The sequence below is a fragment of the Talpa europaea genome, assembly GCF_964194135.1.
Source record: "Talpa europaea genome assembly, chromosome: 7".
NCBI lineage: Eukaryota > Metazoa > Chordata > Mammalia > Eulipotyphla > Talpidae > Talpa > Talpa europaea.
Genome location: NC_140074.1, coordinates 132720081 through 132736282, shown reverse-complemented (window position 1 = coordinate 132736282; position 16202 = coordinate 132720081). Strand labels below are relative to the sequence as shown.

The window sequence follows — 16202 nt, the reverse complement described above, 5'->3', positions numbered from 1 at the left end:
CGCTGGGGTTGGGGGGCAGGGAGGGAGGAGGAGAACCCCCAGACACATGTACACACGTGACCCTGCACATGCGACTGCGCACACCACACGCGCGCACACGGCGTCTCCACGCTGCTCCCGCTGCCCGGCCCCTTCTGCCCCGGAGGTGTCCCGAGACCGCGACCCCTTAGGGATCCTCCTCGGGGCCGGCGCTGGGCACGAGCTCTGGCCTCAGCCAACCCTTTCCCGCGGGCTCCGTCCACATTCTCACACCCACCCCCCGACTCCTCCGGGCCGGGCCTGAGCTGTCTCGGGACCCCGCGGCCGCCCTCCCCGGGCTCTGCTGGTCTGGGCGGAGGAGCCGGGTCTTCCTCGTCACTGTCCCCCCGGACGCGCAGGCCGGGACCCCGGATCTAAGCACCCCTGAGCCCGGGGGTCCCTAGACTTCCCCGTGGAGAAGCAGGAAGAGGCTTCTCTGTGGACCGTGAAGCAGGAGGCTGGGGCAGGCGGCAGGGGTGGGCCAGGAAGACACGGGAGCCCGCGGGGCACCGGGAAGCTGGTCCAGACCCCGAGACCCCGCTGGCAGGTCCCCCCGCAGGGCAGGTGGGGCTGCCTGTGTCCCAACAGCTGTGCCCCCGGCCCCCGTGTCTCCTGCGCTGGCACAGCCACACCAGGGCGCCCTCCCTGCAGCCACCACCCCGGGGACCCCCCGGATCTGTGGGACGTCAGTGTCGGGACAGACAAACCCAGGGCAGCCCGGGGTGTGGGTGGGGAGGGCTGAGGGGGCCGGTAGCAGCGCAGGCAGCTCAGGAGTCCTTGGAGCTCCGAGTGGGAACTGGGGGACATTGAGAGATTGGGGGTTCCGGGCAAGGCTGCCGGCCAAGGTGGCAGGTTGAGCCTGGGCTGAGGGGACGGGAAGGCCCTGGGGCTGCGGGTGGCCGGCAGGGCCCCCTGAGACTGAGGCGGGTTCTGTGACGTGGCCGAGGCTGGGCCGAGGGTCCTCACTCTCCAGGGGGAGAAGCGGGGGCTGCACGGGGGAGGTGACGATGCCGCGTGTGCTGGGTCAGCAGGGCCGGGGCCTCTCTGAGCAGGACCCGGCTCACCCTTTTCTCCTGTTTGTCTCCCCAAACCCGGGCCTGTGAGTCTCAGATGGGTTTTCTGATTCCTACTGTCTTTGTCTTGCAGCTTCCGGGATTCGCCCAGGGCAGGTGAAAGCCCCGAGGCCAGACCCGGGACACCAGCCAGCCCCACCCCAGAGCACCTGACCACCTAGGCCCAAACTAGCAGACGCCCCCCAGGGCCTAGGCATCCTGTACCCCTGGCCCAGTGCTGGGCCTGGCAGGGTGGGGGGCTGGGAGGGGCCCTGGAAACAGCCAGGGGCAGGAGGGCTGGCAGGGGCAGGTGTGGGAACTGGAAGGGGGTGCTGGAGGGAGCCTGCAGAAGGCACCAGGGAGGCAGAGAGGCTGGTGTCCCTGCAGAAGAAATGCTTCCTGTCCAGGCCCCAGAGAGTGAACTCTGCTACGCCAACTTGGCCTTGCATCAGACGGGCGCCTCCGGGAGGGAGGCCTCCGCCCAGGTGGAGGTGCAGGTGGAGTACATCACTGCGGGGTGTGCTGTGGGCTGGGGGGCTGGGAGCCGCCTGCTGGGGCCACCCCTGTGAGGATGGGCTTTATCTCACCCACGTGGGCCCAGAGGAGGGGGAGCAAAGCTACAGCCATTGAAGACTTGTCTGGGGAGCCCGCCCCTCACCCCTTCCTGCTTTGGGCTTTGGCTATGTCCCCACCCCGGGGCTCAGCACTGGGAACTCAGACCCGGAGAATACGGTCCCCGTGCCTGGCAGGGGACACCCACATGGCCGAGTGACCTGGGCCCACTGTGTGGGGCTGAGGGGTGTCCTCTCTTGGGGGGAGCTCAGGGCCCTTGGCAGAGGGCAGGGCAGGGGAGCTGGGGGCCCTGGGGTGGGCTTCAGAGCCCGGTAGGGTCAGTCTCATCTCGGGAGGCTTCCCCCTTGTCCCGGCGCCGCCTCCTGCCGGCTGACACCCGCCGTCTTTATCTCAGGGTCCTTCTCAGAAGGAGGACATTACCTACGCAGCCCTGTCTCTGGGTGCCCTGGATCAGGAGCCCACCTACGGCAACATGGAGCCAGCCTATGGCAACATGGAGCAGCTCGTCACCCACATCCCCCGCAGCAGCCAGGAGGAGCCCGTGGAATACAGCGCCGTCAGGAGGCACTGAGCTGGCTGAGCCCCTGCTGACCCCAGCCCGGCCCGGAGCTCGGGCTGCCTCACCTGTTCTAACCCAGGACCTCTCGAGGGACCCAGGAACCAAGGCCTTGCTAGTGGCCAGCATCACCCCAGCTCTGGCTTGGGCTCAGGGCCTAGTCTGAGGGGTTTCTAGCAGTGAGACAGTGGTCTCCACTTCCTTTCCTTCCCACCCTCTTGGGAGGAGCTGGGGACCAGCTGTGGTCCTGCCCAGGCTGTGATAATAACGACGGTGACAATTATGTCATGAACCTTTATTTATTGCTTAGTCTGGGTGATGTTCTCAATAGTGTCCCCAGGATATGTGTGCCCCAGCACCGAAACCTGTGAGCATTATCCATGAGGTGTGGCAGGTGTGGTGAAGTCAAGGATTTAGAGATGGGGGACCATCCTGGATGATCCCGGGTGGCCCCCAGTACGCATCCTATAGAAGGGGGCAGGAGGGTGGCAGGAGAAGAGGTGCCAAGGTGACCGAGCCACAGTGACTGTGCTGAGGTTGAAGCCAAGCCACTGGGAGCCCAGGAATGCTGCAGGCGGGTACCCTGTGTCCCCAGATGTCCAGCCCCGCTGAGACCTTGACTCCAGCCCAGGGAAACTGACTCCCTACTTCCGGCCTCCAGATTGTAGTGAATAAATTTATGTTGTTTTCATGGAGCCACTCAACTTGCAGTGATTTGTTACAGCAGCAACAGGAAGGGATCATGTGTGTGCGTGGCAGGTACACAGCTCTCCAGTTCATGTGGGAATCTCCCTGGCCGGCCAGGAATCCAACCCTTGCTGCAGAGGCTGTGGACAGATTCACAGCACTGTGCTCAACCCGCTGTGCCACTGGGGAGGCCCTGATCCTGCCTGGTTTAAAGGGGCCTCCCTAATGGCACAATGTATTAAGCACACTACTATGAAGCAATCCGCAGCCTCTGCAGCACCAATAAACAACCCACATGGCGCAGCAGACCTCTCCTGTCTCCCCGCTGCTCCCCTCAGCAGTGTATTTCAGTCAGTCTGCCTGTTCTGCTCCCCACTCTGTCTCTGGTGAATCCTCTCACCCCCACACCTCTGGCCTGAACCCCAGCTCTTGTATGCATAAATAAACAAATCTTTAAAAATAGATAAATAAACTCGACAGATTGAGAAGTGCTTCTGGAGCTTTCGGTGGAAGGGCTCGAAGCAGAGGGCAATGTTAGACACATTGAAGGCGAATAGCGAGACTTGCAGTCATACAGTCTTGGACCAGCGCATCCCAGGCCCCATGAGCTCCTGGCCATAAAGTGACTTTACTGCTGAGGTTTTAGCAGCCAGCATCAAATAGAAACTATAAATAGGGAATTCATCTTTTCTGGCAATCTATCACAGATACTAGGGAAGATTTTGCCATGAAGCTTTTGACAGGAATCTAGCAATACAGGGAAGACCAGGATTTAGCTCAAGGTAGGCGCATTTTTATCCTATGTCACTGGAGTTAGTGATTGGTCAGTGCATTAAAAAAGCTTAAGTCTGACATCAGGGAAATGCAAATCAAAACCACAAGGAGGATGTGAAGAAGATGAAAAAGGAAACCTCTTACACTCTGGTGGGATTGTAAACTGGTCCAGTCACCATGGAAAGCTGTGTGGAGGACCCTCAAAATTCTAAAAATGGAGCTACCATATGACCCAGAGATTCCACCCCTAGGAATCAATCCAAAGAACACAAAATGCTAATTTGAAAGGAAACCTGCTCTCCTATGTTTATTGTTTATTGCAGCATTATTTACAATAGCCAAGACATGGACACAACCTAAATGTCCCAAAACAGATGAATGAATCAATATGTGACATATATACACAATGGAATACTACTCAGCCATCAAAAAGAGAAAACTTATGCCATTTGTGACAACACAGATAGAGCTGGACGGGATTATGCTGAGTCAGAAGGAAAAAGATAAATATTGGATGGTCTCACTTTATGTGGAATATAGAGACACTACACAAAGAATCAGGAAAAAGGCAAAACTTGCAAGCTGACCCTAGATCTGAGGCATCAGCAGGGGAGGGGGGGTCAAAACAGGGGAGGGCAGAGCACAGGGGACTGCGGTGAGGGAGCACGGGTGCCATGGTGGGGACAGAGCTTAGGGGACTACGCGTGAGGGATGAAGCCAAATACTGTCCCAAAATTAATTAGTGTAAAAAAAAAAAAAAAACAATTTAAAAAAAGGTTAACTCCAGGAATCACACAAGTGATCTTTAAGTGTTTTATCGAAATATCTAAATGTGCATTCATTTGCTAGTATTTTGAGGTACACTTAAGACTTTTTCTTTGCTTATAGCTTTGCTGAAGGAGGGGCCCCTGCCTTCCCTGTACACACACGCTCAGTGTGTTGACATAAGGCCTGGTTGCTGTTTCTTTCACATGGAGCAAGACATTCTAGACTCTTATGGCGCAATCAGATTACAAAATCCTGCCCCATTTTTGTATTTTTCTCTGAATATATTAGTTTTCTTACTCAATTTGACAGCATTTTTTAAGGGCATGCTTTTACTAATTCTTTCCAAAGCATTCACATTAGATTTTGTAGAAATAACAGTTCTTTTTTTGGTCTGCAGGCAGTCTTTCTATCAAACTAGTCTTAACTGATTAGTTGGTGACTCAGGTAATTAAATTGCAAAATTGTAACATTTGTGGATCTCCCACCTGGACAAGTTTGGGCCCAAATCTAGTTGACTGTTAAACAAGAACCTCAGTGGGTCAGAACCAATGAGAAGGAGCCTTCGAGAGAAGACTCTGCCTGTTGTCACAGTCGTTGGTCAATGTGTTTCAGCAAGAGACTGAAGCGTGGTGGTTGATCTTGGAAATAGATTAAGAGAGGAATCAATTTAAGAAAGCTTCTTCCAAGCCACTTATTATGACTGTCATTTCAAAAAAAAGCATATTTTTGTGTTCGAGCACCATGTTGAATAATAGGTAGCGTCCTAAGAAGGACCGTGGGTGACTGCATGGTTATACAGATTTGTGGTGCGTGTGGTTATGTGTGTGTGTGTGTGTGTGTGTGTGTGTAATTTCCCACAAACAGGAACACCTTGTCGAGGCGGGTACTCACCCATGCACTAAGGACCGCAGCCACAGATCTTGCCCCCTGTTCTCGAGACATGACCCTCACCGCTGTAGTCCGCTGGCCCACAGCATCCCCCAAGGGCCTCTACGGCTCCTCTGTCTGGATGCTGACTTTGTCACTCACGAGGGCCTCGTGGTTCTCTACTGATTGTGAAAATGGCCTTGTCATCGGTCAGATTCCCCTTTCAGCACAAGTCCTTCCTAAAATCATCCACCGCACCCACAAACACATGGTCCAGTCCAGGGTTGGGGGTCTTGCATCAACAAAGGGTAACTGACTCATTGGTACACTGAAGGTCTCTCTGTGGATGGGCTTGGGATTAAGGAAGGAGGAAGGGCCTCCCTGGTGGTGCAAGGGGTTAAGCACAACCCTATGAAGCTCTCCGCAGCCACGGCAGCAGGAGTTCCATCCCCGACAAGGGAGCTACCCACATGGCGCAGCAGACCTCTCCTGACTTACCGGCTGCTCCCCTCAGCAGTGGATTTCAGTCAATCTGCCTATTCTGCTCTCCGTTCTGTCTCTGGTGACTCCTCTCAACCCCCCACACCTCTGGCCTGCACCCCAGCTCTTGTATGCATAAATAAATAAATCTTTTAAAAAAGGGAGGAGGAAGACTCTGTTCTTGGAGGTCAGAAATGAGAAATGACATTCTGAACCCTCGTGTGGTAGAAAATCTACCCCGAGAGGACCCTGCTCTTCTGTGCTCACTGCTGGTTCCAGGGTTCCAGAATAAAAATCCCATCCTGCAGGGTTTCTGAAGCCTCCCCCATCACCTTCTTGTCTTCTGTCTCTGGAACCAAGATAACTCCGATCCTGTTGTTACTAGCTTACTAGAACTTTCATTCTCGAGTCTAAATATTTGATGCCTGCTGTACGGTTAGGGAACGCACGTGTACATGATAAAGGAGAATGAAGCAAACATCCACGAGCCCGCCACCCTTTGGAAGAAATGGAGCATCACTAAAAGCAGGGAAGGAAGCCACACAGTCTGTTCTTTGCCTTTTTTCCTTCCAAGGAGCAACACACTTGCCTCTCCTGGCTCTTGGGGTCCATCCCAGCCCCCAGCCCACTCTCCTGGCCTTCGTGGTAATTAACAAAGTCACCAGATGAACTGATCTGCATCGGCCATACTCTGTGCTAAGCGAAGTCTCTGCAGCTCGTCATATGACATATTTTAATATTGCTTTGTATTTAATATTATTTCTCTCCCTCAGTAAAACCATAAGCCAATACCCACTTGTGCTTTGTGTTAGGGCCTGACGGCTGGCTGGCCACTCAGTCTCATGGAGTGGCTGGCATCTTCCCAGAAGGCTGCCCTCTGCCAAGGATGGCAGGGAGGGCTCCTGTGACAGAGCAGCAACAGGCTCCAGCCCCTGGGCTCAGACACACGATTCAGGGCCGGCCCTCGGCTGGTTGGAAATAATTGCAAAGTCCAGTAATTTCAAAAATGTGTGCCACCGTGGCAAGATAAAGAATAAGCCGCAAAAGCAGAAGGACTAAACCCCAGAGACTCCTGTGCTTCCTCCTGTCTGGCTGGTGGCAAGTGAAAGCAGAGCCAGCGCGAGGTAAAGCATTTTGTCTTAAGCACAGGAGACAGAGGAAAGCGGCCCAGGGAAGGAGCGCCTCCTGCAGGGGCCTGCCGTCCCAGGGCGTGAACCTGGCTTTGCTTTCCCGGGTTGTTATCCCGCGGTTGGGTTTTGATGGAGACAAGTCCCTGGGGTGGGGCAGGGGGTGATGTTGCTGGGCTTCTCTGCTTGGGGACCTCGTTATCCATGCCCTGCGGTGTCAGGCCCACTTTCCAGAGGCTTCTGAGCCGCTTGGCGGCAGCATCTTGGATGCTTTATGAATGGATGTTCCCAAGCCCATTGATGTGCCCTCAGGGGTGGACCAGGCTGGCAGCTTTGCCAGGCCTGCGCCAAGCTTCAGGAGGTCAGCCACTGAAGGGGTGCCGGGCAGCTCCAATTCAATCCTCCCTTTCCCCGAGGACCCCAGGGATCCAGGCAGGGGTGCTACAGAGAGACCATGGGAAGAGTTCGGGGTGTGGAGTCAGATGCTCGGGGCAGGGGTCAGCTGTTATTATCTGAATTCCCATAATGCCTGTTGTGACCCTGAATGAGTAACTTAAATTTTTTTTTTTGTATCTGGCCTCTGTTTCTCTATTTATGATATGAAATTATTAATAAAGCCTGTGATAAGTGAAGGTGTCCTAGCACATATTAAAGTTTGCTGTAAACTGTAAAATGTTCCACAGGAATCATGCATCTCTTTTTATCATTTATTATGAACAACTATTTGTCTCACTGGTCTCTAGATTATAGCACAGAGATGATTTATTAAAATATTTATTTTATTGATGTATGCATACAAAAGCTGGGGTGCAGGCCAGAGGTGCCAAAAGCGAGAGAATTCACCAGAGACAGAGAGGGGAGCCTAACAGGCTTATCTACTGAAATCCATGGCTGAGGGGAGCAGCGGGGAGACAGGAGAGTCTGCTGCGCCATGTGGGTAGCTCCCTGGCTGGACTGGAACTCAGGCCCTCAAGACACAGTGGCTGGTGACAGCTTGATAGGGCTGAGACTTTAACCCCTGTGCCACCAGGGAGGCCCACGCAGAGATGATTTTATATCCCCAGTTCACAACCTAATGAAGCCTGGGAAGAAGACCTGGGGAGGGAAAAAGACCCAATGAAAAGGCAGGTTTGAGACTGACCCCCAGGAGGGGGACATTCCTGAGGGGCTGGGGGGGGGCGGTGTCCTTCCTCCTCTGGGCTAAGTCTGTACCAGCAACTTTATTCCCTCCTGACTGTGCAAAGGCTGCTCAGTGAGAAATTGGGGGAGGGGCGGGGCTGAGTGACTGGATGTTCCCTGGGGATGTTGCTCTCCTGAGGGGCTGGGGTGCAGTGGGGGCAGGCAGAGTGGATGCAAAATTCAAGTGGCAGCAGGAGGGAGAGGGGAAAGGTTTGTGTTTTTACAAGGCCCTTCACAACAACAGAGAACAGAAAGCAAAATACCTCATTGTCACCGACGCTGCCTATACCTGTGTGTGTGTGTGAGAGAGAGAGTGTTGGTGGCAGCCGCCTGAGGAACAGAAAGGAAATATGACTCAAGCACAACTTGGGCGTAGGCACCTCAAGCCACCCCCCCCCCCGCCCCCCCCCCCCCCCCCCCCCCCGGCATCTGCAGAGGCTGCATGGTGGAGTGAATCTGCTGATGGATACACTGTCTGCTAATAAACAGAAACACAAATTCAAGCAGAACGTAGTGAGCAGACTTCAGCATCAGGGTATCAGGGTCAGGGAAACAGGATGATTTGCTGAGAGGATTCTTGAGCTTTGTTGGTTTCACCAGTTACATTATTTTCACAGCACCAGTGGGATTTGGGTACTTTAGTTGCAGAACAAGGTCCACAGGCCCCGGCGGCGGTCAGGGAGGGTTAAGATTTCCAGGTCTGGAGTTTGCCCCTGGCCTGCAGCTCTTTAGGAAAACCTCTGTACTAACTTGAGTGCTGTGCAAGTTAGCGAAGGGCTGAGTCTCCACTCACACTTGCCATCTCCAGGGACCCGTCTCCTGCCTGGGGAGGAGAGGCTGGGGACCAGGAGCTTGTCGGGGTAAGTTTAGAGTCACTTCAAATTTCCTGTTCAACAGTTTTCCGCCTCTGCCTGTAGACTCCAGCCAAGCGGGGTTTCCTGCCCTGGATGAAGGCAGCCAAAGTCCTTCCCAGAACAGCTTTCAGGAGGAAACCTTTGAGCACCAGCACTCGGGAGCAGATATTTTCTCACAAAAGGCCCCGGAGACTGTGAAGTGGAGGCAAGAGCGCTGGGGAGGAAGCCTGGCGGCTTTGGAGAACCTTCCTCCTCGGCCTGAGTCACCATCAGATCCTGCTGAGGATATTCAGGAGAACCAGCCAGCACCGCTCCCCAAGTCAGCTGCCTTCTCTGGGGTCCCAGCGGGGCTGCCCATTAGCCAGAGGAGTCCTGGGCGGTCAGAGGTCATGGCTGACGCAACACACGCTTCATGTATTTATCTGAAAGCCTCCGAGCAGGCCAGAGGGAAATGCAGAGATTCTACAGGGAACGGCTCACCTTCCTTGGCTTTCTTGTTTGTTCTCGAGCCCAGGGTGAATCTGACAAGCACCGGAGCCAGTGTTTTTATTTGGATTTTATAGATTTGTTCCATTTTTAAATGAAAAAACAAAAACAAAAACAAAAAACAAAACCCTGCCGTATTGAGGTCTGAGACTGTCTTTGCAAGTGAAATCTCTCCCCCTGCAGAGTCTGAGTTTTCCTGTGGAATCTGATTCTTTGGTCATATTTGTGTTCCATTAACATTGTCTAATGACAAAGACTCTGCCCCTGAGGGGTGAACAACAAGGGCTGGTGGAGGGAGCATGATAGCAGGCAGGGCCTTTCGCAAGCGATTTGTGTTACGTGGCAAACTCTCTCTGGGGTCAGTGGGTGACAGCCCCTGTCGGGGGCGAGGAGAAGGGGGGTTTGGTGTGGGACTCTGTCTCTCACATATTATCTTTAAATTAGAAGCCATAAGTGAGAGAAAATCTGTCCTTGAGGTCAGAAGTGACGGTCTCCCCTCTAGTTGCACCCGTGTCTTCCTGCTCTCGTCTGAGGCCATCTCTGAGACTACACAGCATCATGGTGACTTGTGTGCATGTGCGGGACGCGGCTTATCGAAGGTGGGGACAATTGTGTGTGTGTCTGTGATGCTCCGTGTAGTTTCTTTCACTTTGGAAATGTCCCAGATGTGTTTGTTGAATAACTAGCTGAGATACCTTTTTAAGGCTGTGGAATTGTTAGGGGGAAAAGGATGTCCCAAAGCTAATTCCATATAGGCTTTGTGGACTCCACCCCCACCCCAGGTCAAAGCCAAAGACAGTGGGAACTCCAAATCCCATCACCACCAAAGGGAAGGTGGCTGGGACCTGAGGGTGGGGTTAAGCAGCCAGGTGGATATAAAAGGCAGACACGTGGGCTTTGGGGATCCCCATTTTGGCTCTCCGCCAGCCTGCAGCATCCGGCCAGCTCTGAGAGTGACTTTGGGTTTCCAGGTCTTTGGATCGGGTAGGACGCATTAAAGACTTTATTTCCCTATTTTCTCCCTGAGTTGTACATTTTCCTTATTTCATTTTCCCTTCTAAATAAACCTTTTATTAACCTTTTGTGTGTGTCTGTATTGGAGTATTCATAAGTCCCTTTTAAGCGCACGGGTGAGGACCCACAGGCAGAAAACCGTTCAATATCGGGGCTGCTATATAACAGCTTGGCGCCCAACGTGGGGCGCCAAATCTGTTATAGGACAGGGAGAGGGGAAGCCCAAACCCCGCAAAACTGCCTATTCTATGTAAGGTTCTGCCATCTGCCGCATCAACACAAAACATGAGACTTTAATGGGAAGGAACTTTAATACAATTAGGAAACAATACAGGAAAGGCAAAGAATCTAGTTTCTAAATCAAGCACCCAAAGTGACCCGCCCCCTCGTGGGTAAAACTCCATCCATATGGGATCGGCCCAGAACAAGGCCCCAAAGCCTGCCACAAGTCTAAAGCATCTTCCAGGGGGGACCCACAGAAAAGGGTCAGAAACAACCAGACAAGCCTGGAAGGAAAAGAGCAAAATCAACATCAAGATAAAAGCTGCCATTGTCACCTCCCCATGAGTCTCACCCACATCTGTGTCACCCAGTCCACGACCAAAAGACAAGCACAGTTTCTTCACGTGTTTCTAGGCTCCATGCGCCTCCTCCAGGTCTCCTGGCTCCATCCTGCTTCCTTCCTTCCTCAGTCTCTTCTGCAGCTTCTCTCTCTTAGCTCACTCCACCCTCCATTTGGGTGGGGCAGGGTACCTCCCCCTTTCCTGGGAACCACCCTGTTACAGTTACAGTTATTGGGGCTGCTTCTATAACAGAATCACAAGGTGAGCAGAGAAGAGGGAAGTCAAGGCCAGGGAAGAAGAGGAGGGGGGCAGAGCACCCCCTGGCCTCTCACCTGGAAGAGGAGGTGGGGCAGAGGCAGAGGGAGTGGAGATCCCTGTGTGACAAGGATCTTCTGCCGGCACCTCCCTGAAACCTCCAACACTTTCATTTGCCCCAGAGAGGATCAAGCCCTACGGGAACGAATGGACAGTCGTGTCTGTCTGTCTGCTGCTCACGGGTCTGTCTGAGATGCTACAGAGGAACTGGCTCTGCCTTAGCGGGCGCCTTTACGCTCCCCCCACCCCAGCGAGCAAGCCTGGCACGTGGCGGTGCCAGTGCGTGGTGATGCTGAATAAGGAATAGGCTCTGCACTGAGGCCCCATGTCCTGGTTTCCTGGCGTCCTGGCAGGAGTTGCCCTGCTCTGGGCTTCACTTCCCTGAGCCCATGGTCAGGTCCTGGCACAGCACGACCCTAAGCCTGGCCTTGTGCTGAGCCCCTAAGCACACCCTTGCCCGTGGGGTTCTCCAGACTGAACTGGCGGTGAGAGGGGCTGGGGGTTCTCTGAGCAAAAGAGCAGAGAGGCTGTTCACATGTTTTCAGTTGTCTGTTGCATCAAATATTCAGATTTGTGAGAACAACAGCAACTCTATTTCAAAACTCCAAGTGTGTGATGAATGAAAAAAATGCCTCCAAGCACTTCCCAGCCCCCAGCCCACACTCCAGGAATATTCTAAGAGTTCCTCTGGCTCATGTAGGTCAGCCTCCAACTCCTATGGCCAGCTCTAGCACAAGGGCATCTGAGGCTGTGATAACTGGCATATGACTTTCACAACAGTGAATTTCATAAGAGGTTTCATTGCACCCCACCCTCACCTCCCGAGAAAGAAGATATTCCACTTAGCAAGTCAGAGCTGGGGTGTTCACACAAAGTCATGACTTTTGTGTGTGTGGGTTGTGTGAGGTTAGCCTTATGGGATTGTGCCTGTGAAATAAGTATGTGTTTCCATGCAGGGAGTTGCTGCTCTTCCCAGAAAGCTTCATTGTTTCAGTAGAGAACAGATGTGACAACTATTTGAAGTTGCTCTTTCTCAAGTTATGTGTCCTCATTACAACCATTTACGGAATGCTTCGTATATGGCAGAACACACACACACACACACACACACACGCACACTCTTCTTAAATGCCAGAGAATATATAAATATTTTACATTACACTATCTAATACCTTCATTTAAAAAAATAAAAAAAACCACCCAAAACCCAAGAACAAAACAAGCCACATATTATTACTTGTGCTTTACAGATAAGAAAAGTGAGGTTCACAAATGTTTAAAATCGCATTATGGTCTGTCTGATTCCAAGCTTGGGGCTCCTTCCGCCACACAGCAACTTCTCTGCTCTGACTAATTTCTGGGTCTACACTGCCTGAAATCTGGCAGCCCTGTCAAGCCACAAAAGCCAACTGCACCCTCTATAAAGGTGCCTCTGTCAGGAGGAGGGGAGGGGAAGGGGGAGGGGTGTCTGGGACACTAGCAAGGTTCTGTTTGTTCCTCTTAGTAGCAGTGGTGGAGGGGCCCTTGCTCAGTGATAATGCATCCAGGTGTACACATAAGAGTCAAGATTTTTTCTGTTTATTATAATTCAACATAAAGTTGAATTAATTAATTAATTAATGTGAGAGGGGAGTTCTGCCTCCTGTGGCCAATGTATTCTAGCAAATCAACAAGCTAGTGAGCTTGGACTCTGCTGCATAGCAGTCTTTTTTTTTTTTTAAGATTTATTTTTATTTATTTATACAAGCACTGGGTACAGTCAGAAGCACGGGAGGGTGAGAGAATTCACCAGAGCCAGAGCGGGGAGCAGAGCAGGCAGAAGGACCGAAGTACACTGCTGAGGGGAGCAGCGGGCGGCAGGAGAGGTCTGCGCGCCATGTGGGACCCTCCTCCAGTGGCCGGGGAGCAGCCGGCGATCGAACGGGCGCCGCAGAGGCCGCGGGCAGCTTCGCAACCCAGCGCTCAACCGCTGCGCCACCGGGGAGGCCCTGCATAGCAGTCTTTTAAGTGATACAGCTATGTTGGTACTCTGGCCCTTTACAAAAATATTTTTACGTGAATCATATATAAAAGGTCATGCACAATAATAAAATCCTATCAGGGAAGGGTGATGGACACAATGTGAAAGAACTTTCAACACTCATGAGCCACTCCCTGGGTACACCTCACCCCCCAGAGCTTCTGCTCTCAAGATGCTCACAACCCAGCCAAAGAGACTGAGCCTTAATAGTAAGCAGATGCTTGTGTTCAGATAGGTCAGAAGTTGTAGGAACAGGCTGTCTTCCAGCTGGATGATCAATAAACCCAAAGGAAGCAGAAGTTCTCACGGGCCACATCCTACCTTTCATGTGTAGGTAATTGAGGTGGGAAGCACCATACTCGATGAATAATTTATAAACATTCACTTCCAAATCTTAAAGCTTTCAAAATGAATATTTATATCTGTATTTGATGATTTAGACCTGGAGCGATCCATCCATGTCATCGCAGGGTACTTTGCAATTGATGTGCAAGTATGTGCCTTAGTTTGCCTGCACTTTCTGCTCCGGTTAGAGTCACAGCCTCAGATAACACGGGCCTTATCATAGTTAACTTCAAACTGTAATGGTTTTTAAAACTTCCTGACTGAGGTAATTATAAATTTTTCTTCTCTAGACTCTAGGGGTTGAGGGACCTGGAAGGAGACATCCCATGGGCTATTCAAATTTATAGATCTACTTCCTCCAGAATTCGATTTTCCTTCCTTTATGTCAGACATAGCATGGCAGAGAATCATACATCTGAAATTTTAATGTGAATATTTATTTCCAAGAGATCTTGCTAAAATACAAATTCAGTTTCAGTTGGTCTGGGTGGGGACTTAGACTTCAAGTTCCTACAAGCTTCCAGGCAACATCCATGCTGAGGTCTAAGGATCACATTTGCATAGAGAAGAGAATATTAATTTGGAATAATAATTTCTGTCTTTGAGTGCTAGCTCTGTCTCTTAGATCAGCTGGTTTCAAAGCTTGCCTTCATGGAATTTCCAGGGTGGTATTTTGATTTAAATAATCCCCAAGTAAAGGACCCTATGCAGTCTTTCAGAGTTCTAACAGATAAAGCCACACTAGCAAAGCAGGAAATATAAGGACTCACTGAGGAGGGCAGAGAAAGGGATGAAGAACAACACTGACTTCTTAATGCCCACTACAAGGCTTTAATTCTTTCAAAGCGATGGGGTTTTGGATTTGAAAAGTATTGCCAAGAAACAGAGGCTGCTACTTTTTCTGAATGGCGATTTCAAGAGGAGACCTACATTTCTGAGATTTTGAGTTGCATAAGAAACTTGAATGAGGGAAGCAATGGCCGAGTTAGATCTTTGGAATAAGCAAACACTTTCCAGAGGCTGTGGGCAGGGCGCTGCTGGAGACCAGCTTTCTGGCACCAGGGGGGAGTCTGGTTTGAAAACAACCGTTTATTTCTCCTGCAGATAATTTCTATGCCTGATTCCAGCCAAGTTGGCAGGAATTCAGGACTTTGACTACAATTACCAAACCTCACAGGGCTGGAGTTTGTGAGCAAGGATGGAGGGCTATGGAGACGCAGCGAGCTCGGGTTCAAAGGCGCAGGAGGAGGGAGGCTGAGGAAAGGACACAGGTGATTAAGTGAAGGAGCGGCTCCGGACCCCCGGGGCTCTGTGGGCGGCCCCTCCCCCATCACGGGTCCGCTTTGAGCAGGAAACAGGGTCACACAGACGCACAGAATCCGGCTAGTTTCTCTTTAAGTCCAAAGCAAAGTCGGGGGATGGAGAGAACTCCTGGCAATGGCGCCTCTTGCTGCTTTGAGGCCGGGCAGGGACAGGAGGAGAGTCTTACCTTGTGCAGGACGTGCTCATAGAAGTCGGGGCCAGCTCCCCCCTGATAGGAGTCGAGTCTCTGCAGGTCCATGCCCAGCGTGGAGGCCGCTGCTCCTTGCTCTCCTGCGCTCTGCGTCAGCCGTCCCGGCTCCCCTGGGCGCGGCGGGCGGGTGCGGAGCCCGCGGGCCGGGCGCCCGGGTTCAGCACTGGACAGCTCCCGCGCCCCGGCCCGCAGGCAGCGCCCCGCGGTTCAGCACCTGGGCCAGCGACCCGAGCTCTGCGCCCCCGCGGCTCAGCACCCCGGGCCCCCCACAACCCCCCGACTCCAGAATGCGGAGGGACGCAGGATTCCCGGCCAGCCGCTGGGCCGTGCGCGTCTCACTGGCCACCGCGCGCTGAAGGCGCAGCGACCCGCCGCGTCTCAGGCGCCTCCGCCCGGAGCTCGCGGTTCCTGAGAAGGCGGCGTCCCGGGCGCGGGCGCCACCCGCTCTCCGCCCGCCCTTGCAAAGCCCTGTGGTGCTGGCGCCCAGCGACTTGGCCTCTGAGTAATTTTTTCCTGCGTGCATGAGTTGGGCAGATGATGGGACCTTAGGGGCTCCTGAAGTCTCCGAATTATTATGTAAAATTCCTAGGAGACGGCTCAGAGTTTTAATTAACATTCTTTTGCACTTATAGGACCCCCAGAAGTTAAACACAGGCTGTAGACTTCAAATCTTGGCTCTCAAAATGATGACTTGTGTAACGTTGGGCAAGTTGTTGGCCTTCCCCTAGTTGTCCACAAATGGAGATACCAGTAGTATCTACTTTATGAGGCTGTTTTGAGGATTTAATGAATTAACTTCTAGAGAGCCTAGACCGGTGCCTCACGTATATTAAGAGCCCAGGGATATTCATTGTAATGTCCTCTGGGTGTCCCTCCAGGGGATGGGAGTTCTATGTCCCCAAACATGTGAGGAATCCTGCTGCCAGGACCCCAATTTGCAGTTACATCACTGGAAAGGGGGGTCTTGGGGTGATCCTCAGGATGAGCTGGTGTTCTGCAGCAGCTACATCA

General features: G+C 52.5%; 1 protein-coding gene across 1 annotated transcript in view; it reads right to left on the bottom strand.

Annotated features, from left to right (window-relative positions):
- Window positions 1–15239, bottom strand: part of RAB37 (RAB37, member RAS oncogene family) — a gene marked incomplete at both ends in the record, with an annotated part of 52040 nt that extends 36801 nt beyond the window's left edge. Inside the window, one exon of the mRNA XM_084238068.1 lies at window positions 15168–15239. Within this exon, the coding sequence (XP_084094194.1) occupies window positions 15168–15239 (72 nt within the window). The remainder of the gene's footprint in view (window positions 1–15167) is intronic.
- Window positions 15240–16202: the final 963 nt, after the last annotated feature.